The following is a 21,352-nucleotide window of genomic DNA, read 5'->3' as shown; positions in this document are numbered from 1 at the left end:
AAGGTTATGGTGGGATGGATATGAGTTCGAGCCCCGAGTATGGAACAGAGATCTAGCTTACACAGCGCTAATCCAGCTTAGTCGGGGACCCAATACTGGTACCAAATACAGGTGAGAAACCAAAGAAAACATCTAACACAAACAAAGCCTATAAATATAAAGCTCCTCTAATTTTATTCTTGTCCAGCTTCAGCTAAGAGAAGTTTTTGAGCTTTACATTTCATCTCAACTCTGCATTAATCAAACAATTATCTACAAAAATGTATAATTCTACAAATGTCTATAGCCTACGACGTACAGAATCGAAGTAACTTCTTTCTGTACAAATCTTACAACAACAAAAACATATCCAATGATTCTTTTATCATTAGGAGTCCCTGTATATGGGCTGTGGTGTCCATTTGAGATGCAAGTTCAGTTTCCCTGATTTAACTCCATCTAGTTCAAAGGTTTCTTCATATTCACCTTCCATTAGTACTCTTGTCAATGTCAGTATGCACCTTCCCATGTAATCCTGCCAACAAAAAAATTGTAAGCATTGGTACATTAGATATCCTCAAGAACACCATTATATATCTTGATCTATAGGATTTGTTCTTAAACAAATTACTTACATGGATCACCTTTGACCATTCAATTTACTATTACGAATAACCCTAATGTTTCAAAGTACTAAACCCTTCGGATGGAGAACCTTTTGGTGGTGAGCGCTTTACCCCCTTAGTTGACAGACCCAGCATGAATTTGAGTTAGTCGGCCAGTAGACTTCGGATATTGGATGGGTAAATGGAAAAAAGAATAATAACTATTTCCCACACAGGGAATAGCATAAACGGTGAAAATGATTTTTATCCCCCAACTTTGCTTTAAAAATCAAACCCCCCCTTCAACTATGAAGAATAGACATTCTCCCCCCTTTATCCTATGCAATGTCTATTTTACCCTTGACATTGTCAATCCTCAACCTACGTATTACCTTTTTATATTATATAAAATTGATATCTTAAACCTAGGTATTTATAGATTTTTATTTAAATTCATATTATATAGAATAATCCTTTTATGATTGGGATTTTAATATATATATATATATATATATACACACAAACACACACACACATACATACATATATGCATATTTAAGTTCCACTTCTCTCTTATGAGATATTGCCAATATATAAACGAGTTTTGGTTGTCATTAATGGAATATTTTAAATTATAATTTAAAATTCATTTCTAATATAAATGGATAATCTTTTAGGAATTTGTTATAGAATAAACCTTTATTTTTATTAATTATTTTGTATTACTTGCATTGAAATATATTTATAAAGTTATTATTACCTGTTATTTTTACTTGTATAAATAGATATCATAGTTTTGATTATTATTATAAAAAAATTATTATTCTCATTTATTTCATTATAGAACGGCATGAAGTTATATACTCAACTAGTATTTCTCAATTTTCTTTTTCCATCTCGACAATAATATTCTCATTTATTTCATTATAGAAAGGCATGAAGTTATATACTCAACTAGTATTTCTCACTTTTCTTTTTCCATCTCGACAATAATATTTTTTGTTTATAGGAAATTTGTTACATAGATTAAAGAGATTAAAAAACAAATCATGATTTTAAAGAAGTAAAAGAAAAAGAAGACAAGTTGATAATGTAAGGGTACAATAGGAATTTGAAAAAGTCAATTAGGATAAAGGGGGGAGAATAGATCAAAGCATAAATATATCAAAGAAAAAAACAAAAAGAAAATAACAAAGGCCTAACCACGAATATAGTCTAGTTGTTAATGTAGTGGAAGGAGAACCAAGAGGTCTGTAGTTCAGATCCCAGTAGAAGCAAGAACACACTAGAGGATATCTTCATATCAAAAGGAGGGCCTATCGGGGTAAATATGTTGCTCGGACTCTCTCCACCTTCAAAAATGCACTAGGAGGATCCGACACGGGTAGTCCGAGCAACATAGTCTGCATTTATACTACCCTCCCCACACCTCCACTTGTGGGATTACCCTGTGTATGTTGTTGTTGCAGTATCTTCAAATCTGCCTAAAGCTTGAATTGAAAATCAGATATATTTGAGTTCAAGAGGCACGACACCTTCAATCAACCATAAGCCTTGGTGGGCCAAGTTACTCGGTACCTATGTCAGTGGGGTGGTAGGAGGTACCAAGTGGAATAGTCGAGGTGCGCACAAGGTGGAAAATGCCAATGAACACATTTGTAATATCGAGGGCTAACTTTTTAATGTTTCAATTGCCAGATTGTTGCTTTTACTTTAAATCTATCAGAACTTTAAGCCTTTAGATTTTCCAAAAAGATTCTAGAATGTCCCAAATCATCTGAAAACTCAAAACAAGGCATCTCAATGTAGAAAACTTTACCTGTTCTAAATTTAAGAAGAAATTAGCATGGATTAATGAGGTTATTTCAGCTCAAGAAAATCTCACATCAGGAGACATTGGTGTTTGAATAGATATAATAAGTACTGATTTATCAATGTTAATTTCGTAACAAGACCAACAGTAATTGGATAAGTATTTGGAATTGATTAAACAGAAAGATACTCTTACCTTTCCAAAGGTATCATGGTCCCAAACTTCTAGAATTAGCATATCGTGTAATCCATCCTCAACGACAAAGTCAAAAGTCTGATTCCACACTGGATTTAAACTTTCCGGTACAACCTAAAAATGAAAAGAATATTTAATCAGCATTATGCATAATTATTGGTTATGAGTTTAAGGAAACTACTTTAGAAAAGGATATTCTTGTTCGAAATATTAGATGGAAAATCCAAGAGGAGATCACAGCTCAAAAGGTCCTTTTCTCTACTTACCGAAAAAAGAAGGCAATGGAAGAACATTTTCTAACTCTAACTAAACATTTAAATAATAAGAAATGATACCCTGGTTTTGTTTTTGGTTTCAGTCTTCTTCATAGTAACCACAACATAAGGATCAGCTTTCCCCATTAGATCAGTTGGGAAAAGATCTTCAGCTGATATCACGGTTACAGAAAGTACACCTCGTACTATTACGTCCTTCCGCCTGTTGATTTCACCTCCATTTTGGGGAGATTCTTTTCCTTCTGCTCCACTTTTAAGAACCTTCTCCAGTGAAGTCATTGACAAACTAGGGGCAAAAGGGTTAGTAAGCCCATTCTTCATGCCATAAGGACAATACAATAGCTCCAAATGCACCTAAAGCAAAAATGAATGGAATAGTTCAGACAGAGAGCTAAAAATAGTAAAACAAAAAGGGCTGCCCAGTGCACTAAGCTCCCGCTATGCGCGGGGTCCGGGGAATGGACGGACTGCATGAATTTGTTTACATTAGCAAGTGAGAAATCGACGTTTCTTAGCTCTCCTACACGAAAGTTTATTGGAGTGATTGAGATATCTATAATATGATTGGAGGTTTTACCGCAGTCAACTGTCTTGTTTAGTGGTATAAGTGGATTACATTGAATCAGTAGTAAGTTTTATACAAAAAGGGCTGCCCCGTTCACTAAGCTCCCGCTATGCGCGGGGTCCGGGGAAGGGCCGGACAGCATGAATTTGTTTACATTAGCAAGTGAGAAATCGACGTTTCTTAGCCTCCTACACGAAAGTTTATTGGAGTGATTGAGATATGTATAATATGATTGGAGGTTTTACCGCAGGAAACTGTCTTGTTTAGTAGTATAAGTGGATTACATTGAATCAGGAGGGTGGGGGCGGGGGGCGGGGTGCGGGTTAAAGTCTGCAGGATCAAACTCAATAAAACTCACCTAGACTGTCTATGGCACTCAATCTACAACAATTATATGCAGTTTGATCTGATTATTGTTGAAATGAACCACTTAGGGTTCGTTTGGTTGATCCGTTGATGGTTAGGAAGTGAATTATTCATGTAGTAAAACCAGCATAACTAGTACCGTGTTTATTAGTATTTAAGTTGCTTTGTATAAAATTCGGCACACCAACTAAGGTGTTTGGTTACCAGCTTAAAAACCCGCATAACTAATTGGAACAACTAATACAGGAATAACTAAATCCGGAATACTCCCTGCATTACTAATACCTGCACAACTCTAACCCGCAATTGTCAAATGGAATTGTATAGTATCTTTCTACTTTTGGTGTAAAGAAATAGGATTAGAAGATATAAATCAGCTTGTAGATTTATTAAAGTCTCTGTAAGTATTTCTATTTCCCTTTTTTATGTTCCTGCTGTAACACTTTTGAAGGTCTCCAGCATTTATGAATACACAATTACCAGTTTCCAAAAAAAAAAAAACTCTAACCCGCAACCAAATGACACCTTAAATTACTAATAATTGCACAACTCTAACCTGCAACTAAATGACACCTTAAATTATGAATTGATAGGTGTTTAAAAAAACACTTTTTCTCCATCATTACTGATTAGTACTCCATTTGCATATATATGTTCCATTAAAATTGAAGTTGTGTGTACAATAAAGTTGATAGTACCAAATTCCAATAAAGAGAAGGATAACAGAAAACAAAAGGGGATGAAATTGTCACCTGGCCCCTATTTTTCTGGTCTCGCTGAATCTCCAAATCTTTCACCAACTTCAACCAGACATCCTTCACTTTACCAGGTTCAAGCTCATTCAAACGGATATGTGCACATCCAATTAGTTCAGCAGCCTGAAGCCCTTCATCATCAAATATCTTTACCACTAAGTGTTGTGTCAATGGATCTTCAACTATAAACTCGAAATGCTCATTCCACACTGGGTTCAATTGGTTGTTCTGGAAAGAATAATGGACACTTAAATGTTAACATGATAGGCGTATTGCCAAAACTCCTCCATAATAAACATATGAAAAACTTACAATTGTTTTGCTCTTCTTCATTCTATCTCGTACAGGGCGGACATATAACTCGGCAAAAGGATCAGATTTACCAATGAGGTCTTTGTTTGTTAATTCCTTTGCTTGGACAAGTTTCACCTCCAATACTCCAGTAGGCTTCAGTTCAAGGTCACTAATAACAACAAAAGTATTTCAAATAGAAAACTGCACCTCAGACCAGCAATGTTAGATAATTATAGAAGAAAATCAAAGAATACATGCTTTATTCTTGATTCAGAGAAGCACAAGATTCGGTTAAAGGTAAGAATCATAGATATTTCTAGTAAATATTTTCCCTTGACAGGTTGACTCTCATAGGACTTTTAAAATGCAGTTAAAGTCCAAGTTTCGTATTAGAAATTAAAACATTTAACTTGTCTTTTTACTGTCAATGTATAGATAAACATCTAGTACAAAGTATAACTTTTACAGCTTCCACGAAGATATGAGGTCATTATGAAATTAAATATATTTAACTTTTCCAAATGGATAACCAAATGGAAAAATGGAAGAAAGTCATCTCAATTACTCTCTCAAATTTGGGGGATGTCTCCCAAATTCAGATTCCATGTTCTGACATCTTTATATTGAAGAAGTTTCTCATAAGATTTAATTAGAAAGTAAATGTGCTAAACTGGAACCAAAATTGGGACCGAAAATGACAATGTTTAAAGTTCCCTAAATAAAAGGAATACCTATAATCCCCAGGCAATATGGGAATAATTTTTCGAACTGGCCATGTGATAGAGTCTTCAATGGCATCGCGGATGGTGCCCTGTAGAGAAAAATTCAGTTAGTACACCTGAGTGGTGTCAAACCGTAAGAAGCATTTATAGAACTTTCTGAAACCATCAGGGCAAAATTGCACAAATTCAAACAAACGAACAGTTTGCCCTCCTTTTCTTACAATTACAATGTGGACAGTGTAATGAAATGCACCAAGGGAATGAAGAGTTATTTTGCTTGAAAGTTTTCATCTTTACTCTCATTACATAATTGTCATTAATGTGCCATAGCTACATTATGAAACCCATTCAGAAAAGAGATTCTGATGGCACTTTTTTTATTTTTTGGTTACCTGTCTAAATCAGTAAAGATGAAGTAATGTTGTTCAGCCGCTTACACTAAAAAGGAAGACATGGGACCACTTTATAGAACCTTACAAATAGTAAGAGCTCCGTGTTATATGGAACATCATTACAATAATAGTATGTGAATCAATTCCCATGGACCTAGTTAAATCAATTTCCATGGGGTGTGTTTGGTATGAAGGAAATGATACTTATTTCTGATGTTTGGTAAGTAAGCTGAAAAAACATCTATATCTAATCTAGGCAAACACTATGGGGAGTAGGGTGGGAGTGATGGGTGGTGAGTAGGAGACAATTAGCACGGAATTTTACTTATGGAACTTGTTTTCCTTACTCCGGAAAGTCATCTTCCTTAAACTTGTTTTCATAGAGAAGTATTTTCCAAAACATTTTGACCAACCAAACATGGAAAAATGTTTTCCTCTATACCAAACACACCCTTAATTTATATAACATTAGCTATATGGAAACAAAGATGTCTTATTGCTCACTGCATTATGCAAGATGTTTATCACGAGAGATACTTTTTAACTTGTTCCAGAGTTAGTGCCAAAATAGGCAGGAAGATTGAGAGCCGCAATTTCCTTGAGAAAGATGAAAAAGGCTATTTGTAAACAGATAAGATACCATTGTACTAATCAAATAGAAAATATCCTTGTACTAAATACATAGATACTTATTATTCATTCGGTTTTCCACCGTTCCCAGAAAAGAAAGAGGGAAAGCAATGTAAAGCTTGGACCGCGTCAGCATTATCCACTTCCAATAGTAAGAATATCTATGGGCCTTTGTGATATTTATTTAAGCTGCATCAGAAGTTATTGAATGGCAAAAAGATTAGAGTAACAAAATTAAATGGTATAATTTTGGCCAAACCTCAATTGCATCAGAAATTCCAGGTATTGCTGTCATGTCACCACCAATCACTTTAAGCGTAAAATCCAGCTTTTTCTGCAGACAAGAATAGATTTTATTATCATTCTTTTCCTTACATAAGTTAGGAAAATGGTATTAGGTACGTAGGTGTGTGGCCATCCAGGTGAGCTTGCAATGTGGACCCTACAGGGCTACACCTCGACAAAAACCAATTACAGGATGACTAGTTTTGGATATGTTGGGTGTCATGCATGTCCATCAAGAAACAGATTTGAACTTCATTCTCCTTTTGGAGGAAAAAAAAAAAAACTTAATTTGTAAACATTAACATCTAATCCACGAATCAGTTGGCTAATCCATGAGCTATTGACCAAGCTGGTGTCAGATAATCATCCAAATCCATAATTTACCTCTAAACCTTAGCTTTAAATATAAAAGTTTCTCCTGTATTGTTCAAGGAACATTCATAAGCTGACTTTGCAAGTGTATGTACACACCTGTATTATCAAATTATTCAGTGTGCAAAATAACCTTAGCAGGATTAGAGGTGTCAATTTTTTTTTTTTTTTTTGGTGGGGGGGGGGGTGGGGGGGGTAGGGCTGAATTTGGGCTAAAAAGCAGGTCATAATCCACCCCCACCACCCCTTCCCCCCCCCCCCCCCCAAAAAAAAAAAAAAAAAAACAAATTCTTACTAAGTTTTAGTTTCTTTCTTTATTCTTTTATAGTTTTTTAGTACCTAAAAACTATTTTATTTCTTCATTATGGCTATTAACATACCAAATAAAAAAGACTTTTTGCAAATATTTTGACAAGATTTTTCATGGGTCAATTTGGACTACACATCAGCCCAATTTTTGATGGGCTGAGAAAATAAATGGGCCGGTCAATCACCAGCCCAAACTTGGATGGGTTGGGCGGGTTATGTTTTCATGGTCTAATTTTGCCACCTCCAAGCAGGATACAAGTGAAGTCAGAAGTATATATAACACCTTTTTCCTTAGAGAATAACAAACAGCTCCAAAGCAAGGAAACTCATCAACAAGCGGCCTGAAGATCAGCCTGAAAATCCCAGTAAATCCAATGTTTTTCACCTAAAACAGAAGGAGACGCTAATCACAATGTGAAATAAAAAAAATTCCTGAGAAAAACTAGAAATAATAATGGAATACATTGGAAACAAAAAGAAAGTCAGAAGATAGGTAGCAAAATAAACATGAAAAAATCTAAGTTGCGCGGACTCTTCATTTTTGCTGCCGAACCCGTGTCGTGCCGGTGCGGGGTGCAGGATTTGTGTGTTAGGTCCATCCACGTCCGATACTTCGACCAGAGTACATGGACAAATTTCGGGGGGAAACTGTGATTTTGATGTCTCCAAATAAAAGATAAAATAGATTTAAGACATGGGAAATGGCATACCTTCAATCCTTTTTAGCTTTTCCTCTTGGTCAATATTTGCTATTTATAAATATTTTCTTTCTCATAGAAAAGATGGATAATTTCTAGATTAATTATTATCATGTTAAATTTTTTGACAATTAATATATGTTTTTTAATGCCCGTCTTGGAGAATGAAAGATTGAATTCTACAACATACACAAGTTTTCCACAGAATATCTCTCAAATTTAGAATATCTTTATCGCTCTATTTTATAATTTTGAACTTTTTTAGCTGAATCCCCGCACCCGTATCCATACCTGGATCCATACCCCTGAATCTTAAAATTCAGATTTTGCTGAATCCGACCCTCGGATCTGCATCCGTGTCGGATACCCACACCCGAGTCCGAGCAACTTAGGTTAAAATGGACAAGTTAAGAAGTGAAAATCAAGGGCAACCATCTAGTTCTTGAACAAGTAGACTCTATAGGGGAAAACGGAAAAAACTATACCAGGGAACTCTCGCAATATAGAATGTCTGATGGATAGTTAAGAAGACTTATTAATGGCCTTGTCTGTGAAGCTGACCCACAACCACGTAAACAAGAAAACCATAAACTAATCCTGAATACTTAACATTATACAAATATTGTTATTGTAGTAAGTAGCTACAGCAAATTGAATTCGTACGCTACACAACAAAAAGAATGAAAGGGTTCAGAATACAAAGGTCGACCTCAATTTGGATATCGGTTCCTTAATCCTTTTAAATAAAAAATGTAGATAAAGAATCAATTACAACTTCTTATAATTAAAAAATATTCAAAATATTCAAATAAATATGAAGAAGTTGTAGTCCAAGAAAAAGTTGTTTGCTTTCCAAATTATATATGATTTTATGTTTTCCATTCTAGATTTCAAGTTATGGACTTATGGTACATATGTTGGTTGTTGGTATTTTGTTCTGGGTCTTCAGAAAAGAGACCTCGTTGATCTGACACTGAATGTCTCCTAGTTTGCACTTCAAATGGCATGAGTCGACGTACATTACCACCTGATTGAAAAGTACATTTGAAGCTATAATTATACTGCTTATGTAAGCTATCTATGCTACATATTGTATTATCAACTTTATTCTGGAGATTTTTCTCTAGGGCTATACTTCGTTCCAAATTTATACTTGCCCGAGGTCAAGTTATGCTTTTTTCTATCATTCATACCCAAGAATGAGCTAACGAGGAGTTGAGGCTTTCTAGTGAACCCCACACTTGTTCAGTGGAAGTTAACGCTTTATGTATTTCAGATTTTTTTTTTTCCCTAGATATTGTTTGAAGGAGAGCCCTGTTGCAACGGTAAAGTTGTCCCTGTGTGATCTATCGGTCACGGGTTCGAGCGGTGGAAGCAGCCACTAATGCTTGTACTAGGGCAGGGCCTTCCCCGGACCCTGCTAACACGGGATGTTTTTCTAGATATTGTTTATAGTTGTATAAGTTACTCGAAGATTGCCTCATGTACTTATATTGATCCTTGTTTCTGTTGAGTACTCTGTTGTAGATATTTATTTTTGCTTAAATATGCTCCATTGAAAATTCTGTAAAGGTCTTCTCTTGTTGTGAATATTGGATCAGCTGGTTTGCACGGTAGAAACGTGTCAGTCATGGTCCAAGTTTGGGTCGTGAGAATAATAAATGCAGGCATAAAGATATCAACAAATAGCTGTCACATTATAAAGTAGAGTTATTAACAATGGAAACAAATTGATATATCAGAGGCAATTAGCATGTCAGCTCGAATTTAAGTTCATACAAGTGTGGCAATGAAACAAAAATGTCACAACTCTGAGGAGCAGAAGCTATTTAACATAATGTTTAAGCTGCAAGTACCAACTAAATTACCTGCACTGGTAATGCTACACCAACATATGTCTTGATATCGAGTACAATGTTTGGGTTCCCATCCCAATTCATCTCTAATTCCATGGTAATACCTTCACTTCCATCTTCAAGAATAGAAACTCCTGAAAGATAAAGATTAGTATGAGCACCACGAATGTGTTTAATAGAATTGTCTTCTTCATCCTTTTGTCTATCCCAATCATTCACATTTTGACTTCTCAAAAAGACTACAGTACTGGAGAATCGTCATGACTACTCCGACGGTGAGGTTAGGGGTAATGAGTATCAGTTTTTTCAAAGGCGTTTACTCGCAAAGCCCCAAGGCGAGGCGGGCTTTGCTAATAATGCACCTACGCGGACTGGTTGGGTGCAAGTATCGTGGGGTGTAAGTCCCAACCCTTGTGGCCATTTGCTTAGGCGTAAGTCCAACCTTCTGGCCATTCATTTGGGGTGTAAGCCCAGAGAGCTTTCCCAAACTGGAATTAAAATTGCTAAATAAGTACTAATTAAATACTCAAGGTCAATTCATGATAGATTCTCAAACCAAAAAAACTCAAAAGTCGAAGGCCTTTTTAATTGTTACCCCAGATTTTATAATCATTTCTCTTTGTCATTTACAAAGTAACCAAATACTCTTTGGCTTTTTCTTTGCAAAGTGCAAGCTGCAAAGTAAGAGCTTTGTCCTCCAACACTTTGCTCTGCCACGTGCTTCTCACTTGCAGGTTCACTCATCATGCCTCATTTTCGTCAAGTGTTTCTTTTTTTGTTGTCTTTTTATTCTTTGCAAGTGAGTGTTTTGTTTTGGAATTACTTTTGGCATCACTTTAGTTTAGTGTTTAGATACTGTTATAGATACTTCATTTCAAAAAATGCTTTATTTATGTTATAATGAGTATTGTGATTGATTTTCTGAACTATTAGGAAACAATTCTAAGTATGTTCCATTTACCATATTATAGGTGTAATGTAATGCATTTTTTGGTCTTTCACTGAAAAAGAAATTTGTAATTTTCGTGCACATGTTAGCATGTTTATTTACATATATACGTTTTCCACAGCTTTATAATTTTCTTGAATTTTCTACTCTATTTATTTAATTTTACTTTTTTGTGATTTTTATGCCTCGCCCTTTGTCAGGTAAAAGGTCTCGCCTCACGCCCACAAAACACTGATGAGTATGACTTTTGGTTAGGATAAAACTGGTCCAATGTAATTTCTTAGGTGGTCTAATAATGCAAAATTTTAGAATAATTAATTAAAACAAGAATTTTTCCATCCATGGAAGTTGTCAAATTGCTATCTTTTGGAGTAGTCAAAGCTCTCGGGCTGATCAAAGGGGAAAGTAGAACAACCAGATCAGGTAGGGGAAATAAAATCTAATATGTTATGCTCGAGGAAAAGCAACAAATAGAACAAAAAGAAAAGCATGACCTGCAATTTCTAACGATGAGTACAAAGCTTGATAATTTCTCTCTTTACTACTCCAAGACCACTATTAACTCTTTTTATCCTTTTCAGGAAATATAGCCACTTATACTAGGAATCAACACACCAAGCACTCTATGTGCCCATTGCAATTTTTTATACATTGATTGACTGAATAAGCTAAATGTAAATCTATGATTAAAAAAAACAGCAACTGGTTTAAGGAAAAGCATGCTCAAAGTCATTTAATACAGGACCAGTATGGTGTAAGGAGTCATCTTTGTTAGGGAGAGTTGTCCCCCCACCCCCCGCCCCCCCACCCCCCAAATCCCACCCCCAATGTGGATCTTCCGGCGAGAATCCGGATTTAGTCGGGCCCCAATGTGGGTACTATACACCGGGGGAGAAACCAAAGAAAATAAAGGATCAATAACATTTAAGAGATCTGTTCAAGAGGACAGAAATAGCAAATTAAAAGGAGAGGCAAGAAAAGGGAGCTGGGCCATAACCTGGAACAATATACTAACAAAAGAAAAGGGAGTTGGGCCATAACCAGGAATAATATACTAACAATAGTTGCTTCGATAAAAGTCTTCCAAGTTCTTTTCTTTTTTAAATACGATATGATAGTTTTTCAACTTAAGGAATTTAATACTCTAATGTGTTTTCAAATCATTTGTGTCTAATCTTTAAACTTTGTGTACCATCAAAGCAAAGATTGGACAAGAAGAGTATCATAGTAATATGAGAGCCAAAATGAGTAAAAGAAAAATGTAAGAAGATGTTAGCTTCTTTTACACAGTACATGGCAAAGCGTGAATTCAGACAAAGATGAATGAGTAGCTAACTAGAGGTGGAGATAGATTTGACGCTTATGAGTTCAGGATTCTCGCCCTTTTACGTTACTGAGTTCTAGATTAATATTTTGTACAATGAATTTCTTAAGACAAATATAGAGTTTGGACCAAAGTTATTGTGTCCGGCCGAACCCATATCTTAAACACTAGCTCCGCCCCTATAGCAAACTATATCTTCATGCAAGTTGAAGCTGCATTAAAGCTCAGTGGCCTGGATGCTGAGGTGGCACAAGTAGTTACAGTAGTTAAAAGTTACTTAGAGAGTTAGTTAAAGTGGTTAAGCTGTTAGCTGTGCAGTTAACAGTAGAATTAGTTACTGATTCCAGGATTTCATTGCATATATACATTGTAATCTTGTAAGAGCCTGTTTGGATGGGCTTATTTTAAGCAAGTTGGGGTAGCCCAACTTATTTTTTTTGGCTTATAAGCTGTTTTCAGCTTACAGCTTATAAGCTGCTTTAGATAAGCTAAGTCAAACGGGTCCAATTATTTTTTTGAGCTTATTTTAAGCACAAAATGACTTTAAGCTGGCCAGCCAAACACTCAAAAAAGCTGAAAACAGCTTATAAGCAACTTATAAGCCAATCCAAACGGGCTCTAATTCAATTCATTCATGGATCATAATACAAATCTCTACTTTCTCTCTCTAAACAACTTCTCTCTAATAGCTATATTCTCGGTTAATTCCCTGGTTTAGCAATCATCCTCTTCGAGTTTCATACTCCTAGATTAACTAATTCCACTCAATTATACTTGATTGCATCAATTGGTGTCAGAGCTTTCGATTCTCGTCACTGAAATCATGACCAGAAGTAAAAATCACGAGCACCCACCGGAGGAAATGGAGGATAAATTAACACAGATTCAAGATCAATTACAGAAATTGATGGAGGGTATGATTAACATGAATGATCGCAATCTTATGGTTGCTAAGGAGATGATGGAACTAAGAACAACTATAAATCATTTGAATGGGAAAGGAAAGGAACATGAAGTTAGAAGGGCTGAATCTTCATCAGTGAATAGGAACTGTTCTATTGAAGTTTGCCAGAGACGAGGAGGGAAAATCATGCCAATCACACCCATACACATACTGGTAACTTCTTTACAAGATATTCTAGGTTGGAATTTCCCAAATTTTCTGGCCATGATTTGAGAACTTGATTATATAAAGTAGACCAATTCTTTGTTATGGATGAAGTTCGTTTTGATCAAACGGTTAAGGTAACTTCAATTCACCTAGAAGGAGAAGCAATTTCTTGGCATAGGTCATACATAAGAGCTAGGAATTCAGTTTTAGACCTCACTTGGACTGAATATGTATTAGCTTTGAATGAAAGATTTGGTGAGGAATTTGAAGATCATATGGAAGATTTGTTGGATGAGTTGGGTGGTGCAGTAGTGTTCTCTAAGATAGATCTTAGAACTGGTTATCACCAGTTGAAAATGACTGAAGCAGACACAAATAAGACAACTTTCAAGACTCACGAGGGTCACTATGAATTTTTAGTTATGCCTTCTGGCTTAAATAATGCTGCTTCTTCATTTTAGAGTATAATGAATCCAGTTTTTAAATCATTGCTCAGGAAGTCAGTCTTAGTTTTCTTTGATGATATTTTGCTCTATAGTAAGAGCATGACTGGCCATCTTGAGCATGTCAAAGCTGTATTTGAGCTAATGAAACAGTATCAGCTTTATGCTAAGATGGCTAAGTGTGCATTTGGTGTGCCTAAAGTGGAGTATTTAGGTCACTTCATTAGTGTTGAGGGTGTGTCAACTGATCCAAGGAAAATAGTTGCAGTACAAGATTGACCCGTTCCTACCAATATCAAACAGCTGAGAGGTTTCATTGGGCTTGCTGGTTATTACAGAAGATTCATCAAAAGATTTGGTGCTATATGCAGACCACTACATGACCAGCTCAAGAAGGATGGGTTTTTGTGGACAGATGAATCCACTATAGCTTTTAACAAACTCAAACAAGCCTTAGTTTCTGCTCCTGTGTAGCCATGCCTGATTATTCTAAACCTTTTGTTGTTGAAACTGATGCTAGTGGTAAAGGAATTGGGGCTGTCTTGATGCAGCAAGCGCACCCAATAGCTTACATCAGTAAATCCTTGGCCCCTAGACACTAAGCCATGTCTGTTTATGATAGAGAACTGCTAGCTCTTATTTTTGCAGTTACAAAATGGTTTCACTATCTATTGGGGAGGCATTTCATTGTTAAAACTGACCAAAAGGCATTAAAGTACTTGTTAGATCAGCATATTCACACTGATTTCTAGATTGCTGGCATTTCAAAGCTTATGGCCTTTGATTCCTCTATTGAATATAAGAAAGGAGCTGAAAACAAAGTTGTTGATGCTTTGTCTATGCTGCTGAACTACTGGCTATTTCATTGTTGACCCCCAATTACTCTTTATTTGAGCAAATAAAAAAATACTTGGCTTACTGATCCTGCTTTGCAGTTGGTGATTGCTAAATAGCAAGTGCAACCCTTCAAGTCCTATACTTGGAGTAATGGTCAGTTGAGGTGGAAAGGAAGACTGGTGGTTGGAGATGATGCTCAGTTAAGGCACAACATTATTGAATTATGGCATGCTTCTACTCAAGGGGGTCATTCTGGTATGGATGCTACCATTAAGAGACTTCAGTCACTATTCTTTTGGAAAACACTGATTCAAAACACTAGAGCCTTTATCAGCAAATGTGACATCTGTCAAAGGCATAAATATGATGCAGCTGCATCTCCTGGTTTGTTACAACCATTACCAGTTCCTGATGGAGTCTGGACTGATATTTGCCTTGATTTTATTGAGGGTTTGCCTAAATCCAACGGCCAGGAAGTAATCCTAGTTGTAGTGGTCAAACTGAGCAAATATGGCCAGTTCATGGCCTTGTCTCATCCCTATACTGCTCATTCAGTTGCACAATGTTTCTTGAATAACATTTTTAAGCTTCATGGTATGCCAGTCACCTTGACAAGTGATAGGGATCTAGGTTTTCTCAGCCACTTCTGGCAGGAGCTATTTACTTTTCAAGGTGTTAAACGGCAAAGATCTACAGCATACCATCCCCCAACTGATGGTCAAACAGAAGTTTTGAACAGGACCTTGGAGACATATTTAAGGTGTTTTTGCTCAGATAAACCTAAGGACTGGACCTCTTATTTACCCTTAGCAGAGTGGTGGTACAATACATCCTATCATACTACTATCAAGTGTACTCCTTATGAGGTCCTTTATGGTCAAAAACCACCTATACACCTTCCTTACTTGACTGGTGAAGCTAATTCTGAGATGGTGGATAGATCTCTTGAAGCTAGGGAAGCTGTTATCCAGTTGTTGAAGTTTCATATTGCAAGAGCCCAACAAAGAATGAAGGATATTGCAAACAAGCACAGATCTGATAGATGTTTTGAGGTGCGAGATTGGGTTTACTTGAAATTACAGCCCTACAGGCAAGTTTCTGTTGCTGTGAGGCCCTTCAATAAACTTGCTGCTAAATATTTTGGACCTTATCCTATTGATGCTAAGATTGGAGCAGTTGCCTATAGGTTGTTACTACCATCTGATGTTCTCATTCATCCTACCTTCCATGTGTCACAACTCAAAAGATGTCTTGAGGTTCCTAATATCATTAACCATCCTCCTGTGTTCCACTTATCAAGTCCTTACTGTCCCTTCCCTGAGGCTATACTAGACAGAAGAATGGTGAAAAGGGGTAATAAGGCTGTGAGTAGAGTTTTGGTGAAATGGACTGACATTGATGCTTCAAAAGCTACTTGGGAATACTGGTCTGAGTTGCAGCATAGGTTTCCTTCATTTCATCCTTGAGGACAAGGATCACCTTTAGCAGGGGGTATTGATGCAAGTTGAAGCTAAATTGAAGCTGAGTAACATGGATGCTGAGGTGGCACAAGTAGTTACAGTAGTTAAAAGTTAGTTAAAGTGGTTAATATGTTAGCTGTACAGTTAACAGTAGAATTAGTTACTGATTCCAGCATTTCATTGCAAATATACATTGTAATCTTGTAATTCAATTCATTCATGGATCATAATACAAATCTCTACTCTCTCTCTAAAAACAACTTCTCTCTAATAGCTATAATCTCGGTTAATTCCTTGGTTAAGCAGTTATCTTCATCTGAGTTTCATACTCCTAGATTAACTAATTCCACTCGATTATACTTGATTGCATCAAAGAGTCACTTTAAGTAGTGTATACTATTTATTTCCTTCCTTTGTAACAATAATACACATAAATAGAAAATGCAAATGCGGAAGATCGCTAACACTAGTCATCATCTAACCTGTGAATTGAGGAGCAACAGTACCAAGAGTGAACTTGGACAATTTCAATGATGCCAAAATCATTGGCTTGTATTGTTCCAAAATTGGCTCCACACTTGATTTTACCAGTTCTGATGCTGCCTGAATTACAATTACCAGAACAAACTCACTCGCCAAAAAAATAAAAAAATAAAAGGAAAAGACCCAAATTTAAAAACTCAAAGAAACAAAAAAAGGCTCATACCCAAGATATGAAAAAATCAATGGAAAATTGAAAACTAACGTGACCAAAAATGCATGGACATTTAGACTAACCTCATCCACATAAGGCCAGATCTTTTCAAGATGAGAATTAAGCCAATTCAACTGTAAGTGTTCAACAAAAAAAATCACTTCATTTTCACACAGACATTAATCATAAGTATGAAAAAGGCTTAATACATAGCCAACCCCTTAAACATGCCAGCATATTTCATTTAGACAATCGAACTAAACCTTGTTCCAATTGAACACTTCAACTTCTAATAAACTGTTCCAATTAGACACTTTCGATTCAAATTTTGGAACTCTATTTGCGTGTTTTCTCATGCGTCTATCAGGTAGTTAAGTTAATCATATATATATATATATGTCATCTCCTTTAATTATACGCATTCGCCTCAATAAGTCGTAAAACCCCAAGCATTTTCTACCTGAGGTTGATACGTATAATTATAGGAGAGGACATATTTATATGATTAACTTAACTACCTAATAGACAAATGAAAAAAACACGAGCAAACCTTCTCCCAAAATTTGAACCAAGCGTGTCTATTTGGAACACTTTATTAGAAGTTGAGGTGTTCAATTGGAATAGGACTTAGTTTGAGTGTTTAAATGGAATATACTGACAAGTTTAAGGGGGTTGACAATGTATTAAGCCTTAATCATAAGTATCATAAAATTAGCATTAAAAACAGGTTCAAAAAAAAAATAAAAAAAAATCACCTTTTGCTGATTGGAGAAAACAACCCAAGAAGGATAATGCTCTGGCATAAAAATCTTTCTAGAATCTTCCACTGTCATTCTAGCAAACGCCGCAATTGTAGTAGCCTGCCACAGTTCAATTCAACAACAACAACATACATAAAAATGCAACCAAAAAATTCAACAACAACATACCCAATGTAATCACACAAGTGAGGTCCCCCTGTGAGGTCTGGGGAGGTTAGTGTGTACATAGCCTTACCCTATCTTGGGAGGATAGATAGTTTGTTTTCAATAGACCTTTGGCTCAAGGAAAAGCATTTCAAAGCAGTTCGATAAAAAAAATGACAAAAGTGAAGAAGCTACGGCAAAATACTAAGAAAGCATGAACAGTAACTACGACAAAACAATACGATAATCAAAGTACAAGAAATAATAAATGGTAACAAAAATCAAAGAACAAGAAATTAGAAGAGTAATACTACGACCACAAGTAATCAGGGGCGGAGCTAGTAACGGTCCAGGGGGTTCATTTTGGTGGAAAAATACATGGTATATACAAGGTTAAAATTACTTTATATGTATATATATAGTAGATGTTGAACCCCTTGGCTTCTTAATGTGTTTAATTCTTTATACTCTGTTAGAATATTTGCTTTCGGACTGCAATAACTTTGTTTTACTGCTATTGAATAACTTTGTTTTACTGTTAGTAATTAGTTAGTTAGAAGATATATTCTGCAGAGATATTCTAGGCTAGGTTAGTTAGAGATATACTCTGCAGAGATATCCTAGGCTAGTTTATGATTATCTTTTTTACTGTTTTTCCCTATAAATGCAGAGCTAAACATAGCTAAATAAAATAATTCTCTTTGACTGCATTGCAGTATATTTATCTCTCAGTATTTTTTTCTCTATTAGTTCCTACTTTTCTTTGCTAAAAACCAGCAATTGATATCTAGAACCATTGTCTTGAGGGACCTGTGAGTGAGATGGATCCTGAAAATAGCCTTTTTCAAATAGCTCCTCCTGTCTTTGATGGTGAGAATTATCATCTATGGGCAGTAAGAATGGAGACTTATCTTGAGGCTTTAGATTTGGGAGCCCGTGGAAGAGGATTATGATATTCTTCCGCTGCCAAATAATCCCACCATGGCCCAAATCAAAAGCCAAAAAGAAAAAAAAAATCAGAAAATTAAAGGCGAAAGCAACTTTGTTTGCTGGTGTGTTCGCAACAATTTTCGCAAGAGTTATGGCTCTGAAAATAGCAAAAGAAATTTGGGATTATCTGAAGGAAGAATACACAGGAGATGAAAGAATACGAGGCATAAAGGTGTTGAATTTAATAAGGGGATTTGAATTGCAAAAGATGAAGGAATCTGAGACCGTCAAAGAGTCCTCAAACCGGCTTCTTGGCATTGTTAACAAGGCACAAGAACAAAGGAGGCTTATGAGGCAAGATGTTATGGCTGAAGTAGCCTTGATAGCCAACCACAGAACTCAAAGCAAAGTTAATAATTCAAATAAAAATTACCCACCTTGTCAGCACTGTGGCGAAAAAGGTCATCCTTCATTTAAATGTTGGAAGAGGCCAGATGCACAGTGCAAGATCTGCAACCAACTTGGTCATGAAGCGAGTGATTTGCAAAAACAAATCTCCAAAATATGAAGCAGATGCCCAAGTCGTCAATGAAGAAGAAGAAGAAGACCACTTGTTTTGGCAAAAGAAGAAGACCACTTGTTTTGGCAATATATTTTTCAACCAAAAAATCTGATTTTTGGATGATTGATAGTGGTTGTACAAACCACATGACATATGACAAAAATCTTTTTAAAGAGTTTATGTCTATGAAAAACAAGAAAGTCAGAATCGGGAATGGTGACTATGTTCTTGCAAAAGGAAAAGGGACAATTGCAATCAAAATAGGTTCAAGTACAAAAATAATTTCAGATGTTCTTTACATGCCTGATATTGATCAAAATCTATTAAGTGTTCGCCAGCTAGTGGAAAAAGGATTTAAATTTATATTCAAAGACAAGTAATTAAAGCCTTTTAAATCTTTGATGCCACTTTCAACAATGCATGAGATTTTACGAGTTAAAATGAGAGGTAAAAACTTCTCATTTAATCCAACAGAAGATGAACACATGCCAGAATTTGTTGATAATCAAGAGCTGCAACTTGGAGATATGGATCAAGCTAACTGCAAGACCAAAGATGAATTGGCAGATTTGTTCACGAAGTCAATTCCAGCCAAGTCTAGAATTTTTTTGTAGTTCCAAAACCAAGGAGGAGCACAATGGATCTAACTTTTTTGAGTCCGTTTGACATGGTCTGAAACCATGATTTCAAACCATAGTTTGAAACTATGTTTAGAAATGTAATTTGAATATCTTAAGATAGCCCCAGTATTTTAAGAACTCTTATAGACATAAAAACCCACAAGTACATGTGAAAACTATCAAAACATTCCCAATTCTTATACAATCTTACCAAATGAGCAATTCATTACCATGTAACAAAATTAATACGCTATTTCTATGTTTGTGCCTTTCTAAAAATACAACATCAATTAATCAAATTTTTTCAATAAAAAATGAAAATTTAATCATGAATAATAATGTAACTTCACTCTTTAATATAATCCAAAACATATGGCACATGTAGAGCGTTTTGCTCCAGTGGTAATGATGCGGTAAATGGTTAATGGTGAAGAATTTTCTTGAAGAATATTATACCAACTTATGGAGAAGTCTTTTTTATAAAATATAAACTTACGGGCTTGGACTAAGATTAAGTTTTATATTAAAATTTTTGAAACCATGGTTTGAAACCCCATATCACATAAATTGGCACAGAAAGAGTATTTTTGAACCCCTTGCCTCAAAATTTGAAAATTAGGCCCGCTGAAGTATTTTCTTGGCATGCCACCACTAGTAATGAAACCACAAAATTCAAAAAAAAAAAAGAAGTAGCAAATGAAGTAGAAAGCTAAAAAGAAGACCCTCTGTTCTTAATCACTAAGAATTCAAGCTAAAAGATCACTTAACTCAAATAAACAGAAATGAAGAACCCATTTTTGACTAACCAGTTCAGAACGACGTTTGGATCTTGCATTTTCAGATTTAACAAAAGACCAACTATTATACCAACTCCAACTATAATCCCAATTACAACACCCAAAACAAACGACATCCTTTAGCTCTTCTTCTTCTTTCAAAGCTCCTCTTTGTTTGTTGAACTACTACTTTTTTCTTTTCAAGATTCTAGTAAAAGAAGAAAACAAATACTAATGAAGCGTGTTTTTGTTGTGTTCTTTGCTAAGTTGGGTTGTCATAAAATTAACTCTTGATCAAGATTAGTGGTTTAATGGAGGGACTAGAGTTTAAGTCTTAAGTCTTAAGATTTGATTTTTTGAAGCTAAACAGCTTTCTATACTCTCACCTTTCAATGATGTGGATTTTATTATGTTGGCACCAAATTTAAGAGAATATGAAAATAATTTTAGCTTTTTTATTTTTAAATAAATATATGATATACTTTTTGTGTAATTATAAGAGGTCGTTTGGTTATAGGAATTAGATAGGTATCTTAGTACAAAATTTGAAATTAAATTTGTTTAGGGGTCGTCTGGCAGCTGATTTGAATTATGCAGGTAACCATAATACATGAATTAGATATAAGGAAA

General features: G+C 35.5%; 1 protein-coding gene across 1 annotated transcript; it reads right to left on the bottom strand.

Annotated features, from left to right (window-relative positions):
- Positions 1–133: 133 nt before the first annotated feature.
- On the bottom strand, positions 134–21,083 carry LOC132043197 (synaptotagmin-5-like). Its single transcript, XM_059433679.1, is given in 14 exon segments — positions 134–514; positions 2,593–2,706; positions 2,928–3,221; positions 4,551–4,781; positions 4,866–5,016; positions 5,579–5,658; positions 6,851–6,925; positions 7,841–7,942; positions 10,124–10,245; positions 16,718–16,838; positions 17,013–17,063; positions 17,685–17,789; positions 20,753–20,794; positions 20,797–21,083. Coding segments are annotated over 14 exon segments (1,698 nt in total). The 5' UTR covers positions 20,860–21,083; the 3' UTR covers positions 134–367.
- Between the last annotated feature and the right edge of the window lie 269 nt (positions 21,084–21,352).

Source organism: Lycium ferocissimum, unplaced genomic scaffold, assembly GCF_029784015.1.
Source record: "Lycium ferocissimum isolate CSIRO_LF1 unplaced genomic scaffold, AGI_CSIRO_Lferr_CH_V1 ctg2187, whole genome shotgun sequence".
In the NCBI taxonomy this organism is placed as follows: Eukaryota; Viridiplantae; Streptophyta; class Magnoliopsida; order Solanales; family Solanaceae; genus Lycium; species Lycium ferocissimum.
This window is presented reverse-complemented; position numbering and strand designations above follow the sequence as displayed.